General features: G+C 44.0%; 1 protein-coding gene across 1 annotated transcript; it reads left to right on the plus strand.

The window, feature by feature from the left end:
• The first annotated feature begins 7,116 nt into the window (after positions 1 to 7,116).
• LOC125512760 (calnexin homolog) lies at positions 7,117 to 10,438 on the plus strand. The gene is made up of 6 exons (XM_048677849.1): positions 7,117 to 7,313; positions 7,410 to 7,479; positions 8,482 to 9,611; positions 9,710 to 9,781; positions 9,869 to 9,985; positions 10,075 to 10,438. The coding sequence occupies exons 1-6, from the start codon at positions 7,230 to 7,232 to the stop codon at positions 10,207 to 10,209; spliced, it is 1,608 nt and encodes a 535-aa protein (XP_048533806.1). The 5' UTR covers positions 7,117 to 7,229; the 3' UTR covers positions 10,210 to 10,438.
• Positions 10,439 to 17,357: the final 6,919 nt, after the last annotated feature.

Below are 17,357 nucleotides of genomic sequence, written 5' to 3' on the forward strand. Positions count from 1 at the left end.
GTTTACTTTCCATGCTTGTAGTAATAGTAATTAAAAAGAAAACCCAAAAAGATTTCTTATTCTTCTTTTACTTGTTGGGAGCTTTCCCGTGTAAATAGATTTGTTTCTTTTCTTTGGGGGTTGAGAGGAGAAGACCATGATGAAAATGTTGAGTGGCTCTCATTTGCATTATTGTTGATCTAATAAAGAGCCCATATTACCTTGTCTTCTTCCATGTATTGAATGCTTGCAGATTCCAGTTTAGTCCAATGCACGTGCACTATTATTATTATCCACACTATTCGGTTGTGCAAGTGAAAGGCAATAATGACGATATATGATGAATTGATTGAGATGAGAAAAGCTGGTATGAACTCGACCTATCTTGTTTTTGTAAATATGACTAATTCATTGTTCCTGATTCAGCCTATTATGAATGAAACATGTTTGCAATGACAATTAGAGATTATAGTTGCTCATGCCATGCTTAATTTGCTAGGTGTTTATAATGGTTTACCTTGCGTGCCAACATGCTATTAAAACGGTTGTGATGTGGTATGATAGGATGGTGTCCTCCTTTGAACGATTCGAGTGGCTTGACTTGGCACATGTTCATGCATGTAGTTGAAACAAAATCAACATAGCCTCCACGATATTTATGTTCATGGTGAATTATATCCTACTCATGCTTGCATTCGGTGTTGATTAATTTTAATGCATGTTCATGATTGTTGTCGCTCTTTAGCTGGTCGCTTCCCAGTCTCTTTCTAGCCTTCACTTGTACTAAGCGGGAATACTTCTTGTGCATCCAACTCCATAAACCCCAAAAGTTATTCCATATGAGTCCACCATACCTTCCCATATGCGGTATCTACCTGCCGTTCCAAGTAAATTTGTATGTGCCAAACTCTAAACCTTCAAATAAAAATTCTGTTTTGTATGCTCGAATAGCTCATGTATCAACTAGGGTTGTTTGTATCTTCCATGCTAGGTGGGTTATTCTCAAGAGGAGTGGACTCCGCTCCTCACTCACGAGAAAATGGCTGGTCATCGGGATGCCTAGTCCCATGCTCAAATCAAATCAAAAAATAATTGCAAACAAAACTCCCCTAGTATTGTTGTTAGTTGGAGGCACCCGTTGTTTTGGGCAAGCCATGGATTGATGCTTGTTGGTGGTGGGGGAGTATAAACTTTACCATTCTGCTTGGGAACCGCCTATACTGTGTGTAGCATGGAAGATATCGAGATCTCTCGGTTGTTATGTTGACAATGAAAGTATATCGCTCAAAATATTATTCATCTCTATTTCAAAATAGAGCTTTGGCACCTCTACACATCCCTGCTTCCCTCTGCGAAGGGCCTATCTATTTACTTTTATGTTGAGTCATCATCCTCTTGTTAAAAAGCACCAGTTGGAGAGCACCGCTGTCATTTGCATGTATTATTGTTAGTTCACATTGAGTATGACTTGACTAGATCTCCTTTACCATGAATTACAATTTCCAGTCAGCCCTTGATCTTCAGGGGTGCTCTGCATTTATGTTTTGCGGTCTCAGAAAGGGCTAGCGAGATACCATCTTATTATATCATATTATGATTGTTTTGAGAAAGTGTTGTCATTCAAGATTTATTATTATTTCTCGCTAGTTGATTATGTCATTGATATGAGTAAACATGAGACCTAAATGTTATCGCGAATATGGTTAGTTCATAATCTTTGCTGAAAACTTGAATGCTGGCTTTACATATTTACAACAACAAGAGCAAACAGAGTTTGTAAAAGATTTTCTTTATCATTTTCAGTTTGTCAACTGAATTGCTTGACAAGCAAAGGTTTAAGCTTGGGGGAGTTGATACGTCTCCAACGTATCTACTTTCCCAAACACTTTTGCCCTTGTTTTGGACTCTAACTTGCATGATTTGAATGGAACTAACCCAGACCGACGCTGTTTTCAGCAGATTGCCATCCATGGTGTTATTTTTGTGCGGAAATAAAAGTTCTTGGATTACAATGTCTAGTCAGTCCTTGATCCTTAAAGGTGCTCTGCATTTATGTTTTGCGGTCTCAGAAAGGGCTAGCGAGATACCATCTTGTTATATCATATCATGATTGTTTTGATAAAGTGTTGTCATCCGAGATTTATTATTATTGCTGGCTAGTTGATTATGCCATTGATATGAGTAAACATGAGACCTAAATGTTATTTCGAATGTGGTTAGTTCATAATCTTTGCTGAAAACTTGAATGTTGGCTTTACATATTTACAGCAACAAGAGCAAACAGAGTTCGTAAAAGTTTTTCTTTATCACTTTCAGTTTATCAACTGAATTGTTTGAGGACAAGCAAAGGTTTAAGCTTGGGGGAGTTGATACGTCTCCGTCGTATCTACTTTTCCAAACACTTTTGCACTTGTTTTGGACTCTAACTTGCATGATTTGAATGGAACTAACCCGGACTGACGCTGTTTTCAGCAGAATTGCCATGGCGTTATTTTTGTGCAGAAATAAAAGTTCTTGGAATGACCTGAAAATCAATAGAGAATATTTTTGGAATATATAAAAAATACTGGCGAAAGAATCAAGGCCAGGGGGCCCACCCCCTGTCCACGAGGGTGGGGGCGCGCCTACCCCCTTGGGCGCGCCCCCTGCCTCATGGGCCCCCTGACGCTCCACCGACCTCAACTCCAACTCCATATATTCACGTTCGGGGAGAAAAAAATAGGAGAGAAGGATTCATCACATTTTACGATACGGAGCTGCCGTCAAGCCCTAATCTCTCTCGGGAGGGCTGATCTGGAGCCTGTTCGGGGCTCCGGAGAGGGGAATCCGTCGCCATCGTCATCATCAACCTTCCTCCATCACCAATTTCATGATGCTCACCGCCGTGTGTGAGTAATTCCATCATAGGCTTGTTGGACGGTGATGGGTTGGATGAGATTTATCATGTAATCGAGTTAGTTTTGTTAGGGTTTGATCCCTAGTATCCATTATGTTCTGAGATTGATGTTGCTATGACTTTGCTATGCTTAAAGCTTGTCACTAGGGCCCGAGTGCCATGATTTCAGATCCGAACCTATTATGTTTTTATGAATATATGTGAGTTCTTGATCCTATCTTGCAAGTCTACAGTCACCTATTATGTGTTATGATCCGTTAACCCCGGAGTGACAATAATCAGGATATTTTACCCGTGATGACCATAGTTTGAGGAGTTCATGTATTCACTATGTGTTAATGCTTTGGTCTGGTACTCTGTTAAAAGGAGGCCTTAATATCCCTTAGTTTCCAATAGGACCCCGCTGCCATGGGAGGGTAGGACAAAAGATGTCATGCAAGTTCTTTTCCATAAGCACGTATGACTATATTCGAAATACATGCCTACATTACATTGATGAACTGGAGCTAGTTATGTGTCGCCCTATGTTATAACTATTGCATGAGGAATCACATCCGACATAATTATCCATCACTGATCCATTGCCTATGAGCTTTTCATATATTGTTCTTCGCTTATTTACTTTTCCGTTGCTACTGTTACAATCACTATAAAACCAAAACTGCTACTGTTACTTTTGCCACCGTTACCACTACTATCATATTATTTTGCTACTAAATACTTTGCTGCAGATATTAAGTTTTCCAGGTGTGGTTGAATTGACAACTCAGGTGCTAATACTTGAGAATATTCTTTGGCTCCCCTTGTGTCGAATCAATAAATTTGGGTTGAATACTCTACCCTCGAAAACTGTTGCGATCCCCTATACTTGTGGGTTATCACGAGCTATCATTACACCTCGTCATCGGTGAGTGTGGGGTGGTACTCTTGGAGGATGCGCTCCTCGTGGCGAGTTTCGAGGGTAGAGAGCCATAGCACGGTGTCAACCGGGTCCTTAGGCTTCGACGGGGACGACATTGCTCAGCGAGAAGAGGGGGGCAACATCGTACTCCTCCACCCGAATGAGGGGGTATATATCTATCTCCCTTGTGGACATTGTAGGCACCACGGGAAACGATGGATCCCTAACGGCCGCCAAATCCGTCGCAACCACCAAATCCACCGTCGTTGTTGGAGAAGGATCTGACAGTTGTCGTAGCTAGTGCGCCACATGAAGAGTTCGCAACGATGTGCGGTGTGTGGGACGGGAGGTTACACTCTGTCGCTAAGTTGAGCCAATAGAGGTTGCATTCTTGGACGACAACATTGTCCCGGTTAATGGAGAATATGGGATGAAAGGAGGTGGCTAGGGCTTTGACGATGGAACGCCTATTCGCCATAATTTTGTAGTTGCGGATAAAGCCGCGGACACAGATCCTCTGACGTAGCTAACCTCGGCCTTCCCCGCCTTTCGGTCGCTGACAGGTGGACCCCACGCTTGATGGGACCCATGTGTCAGTGTCTCAATGGCAGGATAGCCCACGTCAGGGGATCCTCGTCCTGAAGCCGCATGGGCATCTGAATGATCGCCTTGAAAATTAGGAGGAGCGGTGGAGTCCATTAATAGGCGGTTACTTGCCCCACTTGTCAGTGTTAATCGAAACACAAAGATACGTGTAGACGGTTGGCTATAGAGCAAGTTACATAAATGAGGTAGCTTTGTAAATTGTGAAGCCATATGATAACTCTCATACTTAGAAACAAAAATTAAAAATATGATAACTCTTTTCTTTAAACACAATGCACACGCAAGGTCTCATACCTACGCGTATACACTCATTCATATGAACGCACGCACACCCTACCCCTAGGAATAACTAGTAAATGCGCACGTGCAACCCACGTATAATCTTAAGATTTGGTTTTTATTTATTCTACTTCATTCGTTGTAATCAAACCAAAGTAGTCTCTTCAAGTTGTAGGTTTCAAAATATAAGCTGTGAGGTGATAATGATCTGTTTCTCACAGGGCAAGATACACTTTCTTATGTAGTAGGACACTGCCACTTCAGAGTGCGATTGCATGAACTACCAACTTAATATGGCATGACCGATTACTAACTAAGCTGGCACAAGTAAATCATTTTTCGATCAAATGCATTATGGGCATTTCACCGGTTAGGGGACTGCCTTGTGCCGCAGTGACATGTACAAAATTAGAATGTGGTTTATTAAATTTTTGACAAATAAATCACATGAAATATTGAACGTTATAGGTATAACGCACCTGTAGGAATGCAGGGCGATGCCCTTAACCTTGAACATCAGGAGCGGCCGCTGGCCATCTTCGCCGCCATCTCTCCCTCGTTGGTGGCCACCCAGTGCTTGTCCTTTGGCCTAATCTTCTTCGCGACCTTGCTGTCGTCGTTCCCAACGGCAGGCATTGCCGGGCTCCAGGCGGTTTAGTCCCCGACGGCTGAGCAGGCAGGCAGGTGGTGTCCCTGATCTTCTTCGCGACCTTGCTGCCGTCGTTCCCGACGACCGGCACAGCCGATCCCTAGGCGGTGTCCCTGATCTTCTTCGCGACCTTGCTGCTGTCGTTTCCGACGGCCGGCACGGGCGGGCCCCAGGCGGTGTCCCTGATCTTCTTCGCAACCTTGCTGCCGTCGTTCCCAACGGCCGGCACGGCAGGGCCCCAGGTGGTTTAATCCCCGACGGCCAGCATGTGGTCGGGCAGGCAGTGTTTCTGATATTCTTCGTGACCTTGTTGATGTCGTTCCCAACAAGCGGCACGGCCAGGCCCCAGGCGGTTTAGTCCCCGACGGCTGGCACGGCCAGGCAGGCGGTGTTCCTGATATTCTTCGCGACCTTGTTGACGTTGTTCCCAACAGCAGGCATGGCCGGGCCCCAGGCGGTTTAGTCCTTGATGGCTGGCGCGGCCGGGCAGGCGGTGTCCCAGACGGCTGGACCACATGAGGTTTAGGGGGCGTCCTCGATGACTCATCGCGATGCGGCTTGCGGCAGTTCCCTTGTGTCAGTTTCCTTTCTATGAAAGGGTATAGAAGGAAGGGGATCAGGGTGAAGAGATGATTGGTCAGCGAGTTTCCTTTCTACGAAAGGGTATGGAAGGAAGGGGATCGGGGTGAAGAGATGATTGGTTAACGAGTTTCCTTTCTACGAAAGAGTATGAAAGGAAGGGGATCAGGGTGAAGAGATGATTGATTGGCGCTAAACATGTTTAGTCGCTCACCATCAGGACAATAATGACGGTTGGATTAAGATGAATGAATGACTGAGATTTGTTGGATCTGCCCCACTGGATCTTTTTATATTGGTATATATATAGATATAGATATAGATGCAAGCATCAGGACTTAAACTATGGTGGGCAGGGGCGGAGACAGGACCCAATCCCTGGGCCAGGGGCATGAGGCTCTACTCCTTTGGTGACTGGATCATTACTAAGGATGTGAAGCCCAAATCCAGGAACAATTCTTCAATATGGCCTGGGACTGCTACTGGGCTGGCTTTGCCCCTGCTGGTGGGCTGGGTTTGCAAAATATGATAATAACTTTGATAAAGTGTCATCTTAGATCAAAATTATCATTTTAAAGGTTATTATGCTTGATCGGAGAGAATTTGCTAGACTTAGGCCTCTTTTGGTTTGTAGGAATTTCATAGAAATTTTAGAGGATATGATTTTTATAGGATTTTTTTTCTTTAGAGTCTTTTGGTTCATAGGAATAGATTCCAATTCCTACATAGGATTGGTTCCTATCCTCCATATTTCATAGGAAAATAAAAATGAGCCTACACTCAATGAAAAAATTCCTTTGGTGTCAATCAAATGATATCTCATTTTCTATTCCTACTCATAGGATTTGAGATACATGCCATCTCATTTTTCTACAAAATTTCTATTCCTATGATAATCCTATCCTACGAATCAAAAAAGGCCTTACTATTAGGTCATGAAGAACGGATTCCTGGAAAGAACTGTTGAGGAAGATCGGACTTTTTTCCCCTTGCGATTAAAGAACAGACAGAGTTGGGGAGTGGGTGAAGGGAGGCAAGACTTGACCCAGAGCACGCATCTACGTGGACTCCTCGGTGGGTCCATCCGTCATCACGCCCACATGGCGTCCTCCCATTGGCCACAACCCCGCCCGGGAGCCTCTGATTGGCCGGAACGGCCCACGCCACGTCTCAACGCACGCCTCCCCGACTAGCCCACGCCTCCACCGTCGCATCCCCCATCCACCCCATCACAGCCGTCCACCCCCCCCGCTCCCTTTCTTATACCCTCCTCCGATCCCTCGCTTCGGCACCACTCCAGTTGTTCCGGTTGCGCTTGCAGAGAGATCGGGTCGGGGAGGATGACGACGGGAGGGCGCGCGGTGCTCCTACTGCCGCTTCTGGTGGCCTCGGCGCTGTTCGCGCAGATCCGCGCGTCGGATCCGGTAACTTGTCTCCTCCGGCGCCGCGTCCGGTTCTTTGCCGCTCGTTTTTGGGTTGGGTTGGGGCGAGATTTGTGACTGTTTGCTTGGGTTTTGCAGCTGTTCCACGAGTCCTTCGACGAGGGCTTCGAGGGGAGCTGGGTCGTCTCCGGCAAGGAAGAGTACTCAGGTAATTTTATGACTCTAGCTCTCTCGTGTGGACTGCGTGCTTGTCTGGTTCGATCTGTGTGAGATCCGTGGGTCCAGAGGAGTTCTGAATCTGATCTGCTGAGGTGGTGAAACGCTTCTATGTGAAATCCGATTCGAGCGTGGAGTAGCGGTAGTGATGATGAATTAGGAGCGGGACGGTTAGCTGCTCAACTGTCCTAGTGTTGTGAGATCCAAAACATATAAACCTACCTGTGAAGCATTGGTGCGGATCTGCTACGCCATCCATAGCCATGGCTTGATGGTAATAGGCATGCTGCAGCTGCTAGGAACGACCTCACAAGAGTCAAGTGAACATCTAGTAGTATGTTTTGAGAGGTGAACTGACCATCTTCATTCGTACATGAAGATATTTAGCAATTAGTATGCTTAGTTGAACTGGGTTTGAAACATGTAGCGGTTGTGTCCATAATTATACCAGTAGGCCCATGAAGAGTTAATTGAAAATTTTCTCTTATGTACAGTTTCCCTGCTAGCATTCCCTCTCCTCATCAACCATCTGAAATATTAATCATATGATAGAAGCATAGTGCAGCGCTTAGCTCTTTACTATACCTACCATTGTCTGCACAATTACATCAATATCTCCATCATTCTGCGTAGAGTTGATTAAAACTGTTGCTCCAAATGATAGAAGCAAAATGCAGCGCCTAGCTCTTATAATTACCTTGAAGCATAACTATTAGTAGATGCTAACTGTAAAATCATGTAATTTGTAACTTTTGCCATATTGTTCATTTATGTTTGTGCCCTGTTATTTCTGTACTGAAGCTAGTATTTCTGTGTTAAACCTAGGCCTCTTGTTCTTTGTTTATCTGCATTGTTTCTCAGGTCTTCTCTACTGTAGGTTTTGCTGGTCAGCTAGTTGTCTGTCCGACTCCATTTCCTGTCAAAATTTGTTGTTCCAGCAATAGTTTTTATACAGCTCTTCATGGATCAAGTTTGATATAAATCTGTCATGCAGGTGTATGGAAGCACGAGAAGAGTGATGGCCATGAAGACTATGGTCTCCTTGTCAGTGAGCCAGCCAGGAAATATGCCATAGTCAAAGAGCTTGATAGCCCTGTTACTTTGAAGGATGGGACAGTTGTCCTGCAGTTCGAAGTGAGGCTTCAGAATGGCCTCGAGTGTGGAGGTGCTTATCTTAAGTACATTCGCCCTCAGGAGGCTGGATGGGATGCCAAGGAATTTGACAATGACACTCCTTACACAATTATGTTTGGTCCTGACAAGTGTGGTTCAACGAACAAGGTTCACTTCATCCTGAAGCACAAGAACCCCAAGACTGGCAAATATGTTGAACATCACCTCAAGTCCCCACCCTCTGTCCCGTATGACAAGCTCTCTCATGTCTACACGGCTATCTTGAAGCCGGATAACGAGGTCAGAATTTTGGTTGATGGGGAGGAGAAGAGCAAAGCAAACTTCCTGTCCGCTGATGATTTTGAGCCAGCACTTATTCCATCAAAGACCATTCCTGACCCTGATGACAAGAAGCCAGAGGACTGGGACGAGAGAGCTAAAATCCCTGACCCAGCTGCAGTGAAGCCCGATGACTGGGATGAGGATGCCCCAACAGAAATTCTGGATGAGGAGGCCACCAAGCCAGAAGGATGGTTGGATGATGAGCCTGAGGAAGTTGATGACCCAGAGGCTGCTAAGCCCGAAGACTGGGATGATGAGGAGGATGGCGAATGGGAGGCACCGAAGATCGACAACCCCAAGTGTGAAGAGGCACCTGGATGTGGTGAATGGAAGAGGCCAATGAAGCAGAACCCTGCCTACAAGGGCAAGTGGCATGCACCCCTGATTGACAACCCTGCCTACAAGGGAATCTGGAAGCCCCAAGAAATCCCCAACCCTGAGTACTTTGAGCTTGACAAGCCTGACTTTGATCCGATTGCCGCTATTGGAATTGAGATCTGGACAATGCAGGATGGCATCCTTTTTGACAACATTCTTATCGCCGATGATGAGAAGGTAGCCACCGCCATCTTGGAGAAGACCTGGAAGCCCAAGTTTGATGTTGAGAAGGAAAAGCAGAAGGCTGAGGAGGCTGCAGCAGCCGATTCAGAGGACCTTTCTGAGTTCCAGGTAATTCATTCTTCTGATGTTTTCCGTACATTATATTTGCCCTTCATTGTATCGCTGCATGCATGTTATCGCTAACTTATTTGGTATGTGCAATGCAGAAGAAGATATTCAGCGTTTTGTACAAAATCGCTGACATTCCATTCTTGGAACCTTACAAGATCAAGATCATTGTAAGGACCGAAGAACCTTGCTTGTCTCCTCTGTTCAATCAGTTCTGTGTGTTCTCTGAAAAATGACATGTAATCTCTGTCTCGCAGGATATTATTGAGAAGGGAGAGAAGCAGCCCAACATTACAATTTCGATCTTGGCCTCAGTTGCTGTCATCCTTGTTACTGTGCTCTTCAGAACCATTTTCGGTGGCAAGAAGCCAGTGGTATGTTACTTTCGACGCCTGCCAGTGCTATATACTGCTTGCCTAAAACCTGAACCAAATTGACCGACCATAACTTTTGCTTCCTGTAGGCACCTGTGAAGCCCGTTGCCGAGGTCAAGAAGCCCAATGCCACGGAAGCTGATGCCGCTGGAAGCAGCGGCGACAAGGAGGAGAAAGAGGACGACACCACCGCACCACGCAGAAGGTCGAGAAGGGAGACATAGGCTAGGTCTTAGGTCACATTTCGGACGTCTCGGTCCTTGCCTTTTTGTGAACTCCTGAGTGTATAATCGAACAGTCTTGCTGCCCTCTGCTGCTACCCTTAGTTTTAAGTCGCTAGAATCTACGAGCCGGTGAAGCTTTGTGTTGTTTGTGTGCTGTCCTGAATCAGCTAGAAGTGATCTTCTTTTCCTTTTGTATCAAACGAAACTTGAAAGGATCTTTTGATATTTAGATGCTGTTCATTTACTGGTTAAATCAGGTTTGAGCCTGGGGCGGCATCTGGTTATCCACGTCCAACCTCGTCCATGAACCAAACATGTGGTAGAGAAAATTCCTTATGTAATACTGTTCTAAATTTTGTTTTTCTATTTGACACTTAATTTTTTTCTTTCTTATCTAACACCGTGTCTAAATTTTTATGTCCTTTATGACACTTTCGTCCATTTTTAGCCTTAGTGGTGTTAAATAACATCTGAAAAGACCTATTTGCCTCTCATGTTTTATGTGACAAAAAAATTATGTGGTAATTTAGCTTCAGTATATGCGACTCTGTCTGGACGGCAAGCCTGGTAGATCTACCATTTTATACTCTTAACCAATATACTAGTGTGCCGAGTACATACGGGAAGTTTTGCCATCAATTGAGTGCTCCATTGAACCGACTTTAAGTCAGGCTGCCATTCAAAAGTTTTGCCATCAAGAAGCATTTTGCCATCAATTGGATGGATGCTCCCCGGCGAGACCTGACAAATCGATTTACACCCGTACACACCTTGTTATTTTGCAATTCAGTATAAATTTTTCGGGCCAATGCTTCTTGATGTCAGTATAAATTTGTTTAGATCATGAATAGCTACAAAAAATGCTAGTTGTAAGGTAGTTTATATATGTATGTACCCAGCCCCTTTTATAACAACCCTGAGTTGAGATCGAAAGAAAGACCGTGTGGCCATCATCAATCGCCTCGTGAGATCGAAAGAAAGACCGTGTGGCCATCATCAATCGCTTCCTCCAATACATATAGCTGGTTAGCTTTTTTCAAAAAAAGGCGCTTTATTACTTAAAAAGTTTAAACATTACACCCAGCCTCTGCATAACTAAGATGTACACAGCTAATAAAGTCCTCACACCAAACTAAAGTAGAATCATCAAGTGAGAGAACGGCTGCTAGCTTCCTCTGGTACGTACATAAGTATACGTCCAACTAGAATCAATCCACCTCCCCGCCTGCTTGTTTCTTGTGTACGTGCTAGCCTCGTACGGAACCCATTAGCTCGGAAAGTATCATGAATGTACGTCGGAAAGCACCCTGCTACAACGCCATCGAGGTCAGGACCAAGGCCAACACAAAACGAGTCGGCCCGATACACACATACACGAATTAGGGGCAAATACGTCTTTTCAAATGTCATTTAACATTACTAAGCTTAAAAATGGACGAAAATGTTATAAAGAGCATAAAATTTAGACTCGGTACCAAATAAGGAAGAAAAAGTTTTCCAGTGTTAAATAAGGCAACAAATTTTAAGACGATGTTAAATAAGGAATTCTCTTCATGTGGTATCCACCCTAAATATGGCTATCCCTGTCCCTTGAGTGGCTATCCCTCCAACCAAACATATCCTTACTGGATGCGCGCATGGGTCTCTTTTTGTGGGGACCATGGAGGGTGTTTTTGATTCATAGCATTTTTGAAACACAAATACAAAAACGGGTCGTGAAAATTAATTATGGATTGATTTGAGGATGGAATTTTTCATCAACATAGTACAAATCCTCCCCCGGTAGTGAAAACTTAGGTCAACTCCACCGCGCGACCCTATCCTGTCCGGCCCCGTCCGTTTGGGGTAAAAGGGACAAAAAAGGCGGCCCGGTGCACGGGAGCAAACAAACTTTTGTCCGCTTTGTGTCCGCTTTCGACCCATTCTCGGCCCAAACTTGCGCCGCTTTTGGGGTGAAACGGACACCACGCGGACACGCGAGTCGTCTGCGAGTGTCCTCCCCTGGCCCGCCCGTCGGTGACACAAGACGGGCCTTTTTCTATCCGCCCCCTCCCTCCCTCCGGCCGCACCCCCTCCACTCTTCCCCACTCTTCCCGTCGTTGCCGCCGCCGCTGCCATTGCAGCCGTGCAGTTCGGACGCGAGCTCGCCCAACCCCTTCCCCTCGGCACCGGGCTCGGACGCGACCACGGCCACCTGGTTTGCGCACCCGCCGGTCGGTTTTGGGGCGGATCCGGTCGGTTTTGAGCTCGGCCGGCTGTGGGAGGCCGGGCCGCGCCATGGACTGGCCGGGCACCTCGCCAGAAGGCCCTGGCAGGGCCGCAAGGCCACATGCAGGTAGTGGCTCCTCCTCTAGCCGCTCGGATCTGCACCCTCGGTGGTCCGCCGGCAGATACACGAATGGCGGTCGGCCGGGCTCGGTGCTTGCCCAAAAGCTCGCCGGCGCACCGTTGCCACTCATTAAGTGCGACCACTGTCCAAGGATGGTCGTGCGCCGCGTGTCTACAACGCCGGAACATCCCGGATGGGTGTTCATCAAGTGCTTAAACAATGGGGTATGCGCTTTCTTTAGCTTCGGTTTGTGCTCTAGATTTAACTAGTTATGCTAACTTCAAATTTTGTTGTGTAGAATAGATGCAAGTTTTGGTATTGAGAAGAAGAGTACATCGATATATTGATAGAGCGAAATTTAGTACATGTTCGTGCACTTTTAGCTAGCATAGAGGCTGTAAATGAGACAAGTGCACTTGTTGCTAGATTAGAGGCTAGACACGAGACTAGGTGTGAGGAGGAAGCAACATCGACTTCTGGCTTGAAGAAGAAAGGAGGATGCCAGATCGAGCCTCCTCCTCAACAGATCAACAACGAGTGCATCGAGAAGGCCCTAACCCAACTCAAGGGAGCAGTTATGGAAGTTGGGTATCTTCTAAAATGTATTCTTGTGATTCTTGTTTTCTTTGGTCTTACTTTACTAGTCAAAATGTGATGATGTATTTTTCATGTATCAAAAATGAATGATGAAATAAAGTTAAGGACTTGCAAAGAAATAATACGCGGACAGGATGCGGCCGGGATGCGTCCGCGCGCTGGGCGCACGGCCACCGCATCCCAGGACAGGTCCGGACACAACCCCAAATCCCTATCCAAAAGGATAAAAACCGGACAAAACGGACGTCCGTTTGAAGTCGCGCGGTGGAGTTGGCCTTACCTCCTTCGAGATCTCCGGAAACCTGGCAGGCTGTCCCGTCCAAATGCGGGCCGGCCCTCCCAATTGTGCAGACGCGCCGTGGAGACATGCTCTTCCACCACCCACGGGCTGCTTGGACAGAGGGGAGATGGGCTCGGAGAAGATAGCCTGGTTTATTTGCGAAAATTCCTAGGCGCGGACGAGCTCGCCTGGTCACAGTATCGTGAGGCGTCCACTGCTTATCGAATATAGTACGTCAGGTTGAAAGTGGTATGGAAGGGATGTGATGTCGCGTCAAGAGATGAGTAGATGGGGCCATGCGGGACGTACGTTTGTGCTGGAGACCATATCCGCTGCCTCGTCCAGCGGGTCTCACGGATTAATTAACTTGTAATCAATCTATCCCTCAAAAAAAAACTTGTAATCAATCTAGAGTACTACTCATACTACTTCTGTGTTCGGGAGAGAAGGTTTTTTTTTTGACATCATTGAGAGGGGAAGTGTGTTCATTAGTTGATTGTGCGTCCACGTCACATCAGAGAAAAGGAGCAAGGAATATGCGTCTTAGATTGTTTGTTGTAGCTAGGAAATCTTGTTGACGGAAAGAAAAAGTCCAAAACAAACCTTGAACTGGTAAACGTAAATCGAATACTGAACTTTCAATCACTTATGTCAGCACATCAAATTCTTTGATCCCGGTCTATTTTAAACCTTGAACACGTTCTCAAAAGGATTGTTGATACAACAGGTCGATCTACGCCCGGACGCGAAACATCTTTTATTTTTCGTAATAGGACATTTAAAAATAACAATATGATACTCACACAGAATCGAACTTGCAACCTAGCGCCGCTGACCTACTGCTGCGAGCCTCTCTAACTAACGACTGTTGGTGACAAATGAGAAGCGCGACAATATTTAAACATATACTGCAGCGTTGAGATTTGAATTTTTTTGACATTTTTAGAATATTTTTTAAAAAATTTAAATAATTTTAAAATATTAATGTTCTTAAAAGCAAAAAAAAAATTAAAATTTTGAATTTTTTCAGAACATGTATTGAAAAAACACAAAGATGTTTTGAAAACGTGAACCATTTTGGAAATCTGCAAACAGTTTTTAAAGTGTGAACACTTTTAAAAAAGTACAATTTTTTGAAAACACGAACGTATTTTGAAACCAGAACAAATTTTAATGTGTGAACAATTTTTCCAAACACGAACATATGTGAAACATAAACATTTTTGTAAAAAAATGGGAACAAAATTTTAAAGTGGGAACAAATTTTCAGAACTCAATTTTTTAAACATAAACATTTTTCTGAAAAAATGGGAACAAATTTTGAAACCTGAGCAAAATGTTAAAGTGCGAACAAATTTTCAGAACTCGAATTTTTTAAACACAAACTTTTTTGAATAGATGGGAACAAATTTTGAAACCTGAACAAAATGTTAAAGTGCGAACACTTCCTGAAAATCTTAAGAATGGGATTTTTTAATTTGTTCGCACTTTAAAATTTTGCTTAGGTTTCAAACTTGTTTGTCTAAAATTTCGTGTTCTTAGAAGTGTCAGCACTTTAAAAAATGTTCAGGGATTTAAAAAATGATTCACGTTTTCAAATTTTGTTTTTGTTTTTCATAAATGTTAATAATTCCTAAAATTATTCACATTTTTGAAAAAATGTTTGGAATTTTAAAATATGTTTTTTCTCTTTATGATTATTCAGATTTCAAAATTGTTGACAATTCAAGAAAATGTTTCGAAACATTTTAAAATATTTTCACAATGCTTGCCAAGATTGTTCTATTTTTTTAACCTACCATTAGTCACATTTTCAGCTAATACCTTCTCATCAAGCTTGTTTTTAGGTATTCCATTTTCCACCTGTCGGCATTTGACGCCATGATACATGCGATACAATGCTTGACTTTCCACGGGCCATAAATATTAGTACTATTTTTACATGGCATCCTTTTTTACAGCGTAGCCGAATTATTTTTTGCTGGTTGCACCATGCATGCTTGGGCTCTGTACTATCAGACTGGTTGTAATGGGGACTATCATATACTAGCATCATGCATATGATACTAGTATAGATACTACATTCCTGATGCATAGTATCATATATTAGTATCATGTAGTATTTTATTTATTGTCATGCATGACATATAGTAGCATAACATTTATTATGATACGGTATCATGATATGATACTCAACCCTTTCTTTCTTCGTTTAATTTTATGACGCCTCATCAAAATTACTTAATTGGCATGCATAATACTAGCTATGATACTACCATTACAACCATCCTCACATTTGTGTTAGCTGACTGTAATGATCCAAGGAGTTAAAAGTCAAGACACAGACCAAAGAGCTAAAGTCATGGTGATTGAGCCACACGTTTTAATCAGAGTGGTGCAGATCGGTTTAAATAGTCGGCGCCCTGTACAGCGGGTACATGCGCACGCTGTGCCGTGACGTCATCATCATATCTAACGTCGCCTGAGCGTTTACTACAGTTACACTGTACGTAGCTCACTGCTACCCTCTACGCTCGCATTCAATGCACCGCCCCACACGTCCTTGTTTGATTCGTACGAGCAGGCGAGCTCGTGAGCTACATCGTCGCTCTCGGTTTATTTGTCTAGATACTGGTCCATGAATATATTATTTGACGACTTTGTTAGTTTGAAGACATCGTCATAGCATTTTCTCTTCTTCTTTTGGTTAATTAACTAACGGACTGTTTACGTTTCAGTTATTTAGATTTTTGAGCGCTAAAATTATATAATTTTTGGATGGATTATTTTTTTCCAAGTTTCTATAGTTCTCATGTTTCCCCCTTGGTATTTGTAAGTTCCCTTTTGTTTTATTTTTATATGATTAACTTTCTTATGGTTTTGGCGAATTAACTGATTTTAAAATATTGTCATACCATTTTTTTGATTCTATCAATTAATGGAATTTTTTGTTTTAGGTATTGGAATTTATGAGTAACTTTTCTATTAGGGGATGAATTATATTTTATAAGTTTCTAAAGTACTCCTGTGCCGTAATTCTATTTATACCTCCATTCCAATGAATAATCCATGCACGCCTCCTAAAATCCAACTTTGCCCATAAATTAAATTAATTAGATATATTTTTGTGACTTCAAAATTGTACCTCTAAAATTTCTTTTCAATACGAATTCAACAGTATAATTTTTATCACATATAATCCAAAATTTGGTAGGTCTAATTTATGGTCAAAGTTTAATTTTAGGGTGTGTACGTTATACATTGAAATGGTGGGAGTAGTTATACGCCGGCCTCTCATAAGGCAAAACTGTTGGGGAACACAGTATTTCAAAAAAAATTCCTACGATCACGCAATATCTATCTAGCAGATGCATAACAACGAGACGGGAGAGTGTGTCCACGTACACTCGTAGACCGAAAGCGGAAGCGTTTAGTAACGCGGTTGATGTAATCGGACGTCTTCACGATCCAACCGATCCAAGCACCAAACGTACGGCACCTCCGTGTTCAGCACACGTTCAACACGATGACGTCCCTCGAGCTTTTGATCCAGTGGAGGACGAGGGAGAGTTCCGTCAGCACGACGATGATGATAAAGTTACCGGCGCAGGGCTTCGCCTAAGCACTACGACGATATGACCGAGGTGTTAAACTGTGGAGGGGGGCACCACACACGACTAAGAGATTGTCTGTTGTGCTTTGGGGTGCCTCCTTGCCCACGCATATAAAGGAGGGGGAGGAGGAGGCCGTCCAAGGAGGAGGCGCCAGGGGGGAGTCCTACTAGGACTCCAAACCTAGTAGGATTCGTGCCCCCCTTTCCTTCCAACGGAGAGGGGGAAAGGGGAAAGGAGGGAGAAGAGAAGGAAAGACGGGGGCCGCGCCCCTTCCCCTTGTCCAATTCGCATTGGGGCAAGGGGGGCACGCCCCACCTCCTGTGGCATG

Source organism: Triticum urartu, chromosome 6A (genome assembly GCF_056163025.1).
Source record: "Triticum urartu cultivar PI428250 chromosome 6A, HENAU_Tu73, whole genome shotgun sequence".
Taxonomy (NCBI): Eukaryota; Viridiplantae; Streptophyta; class Magnoliopsida; order Poales; family Poaceae; genus Triticum; species Triticum urartu.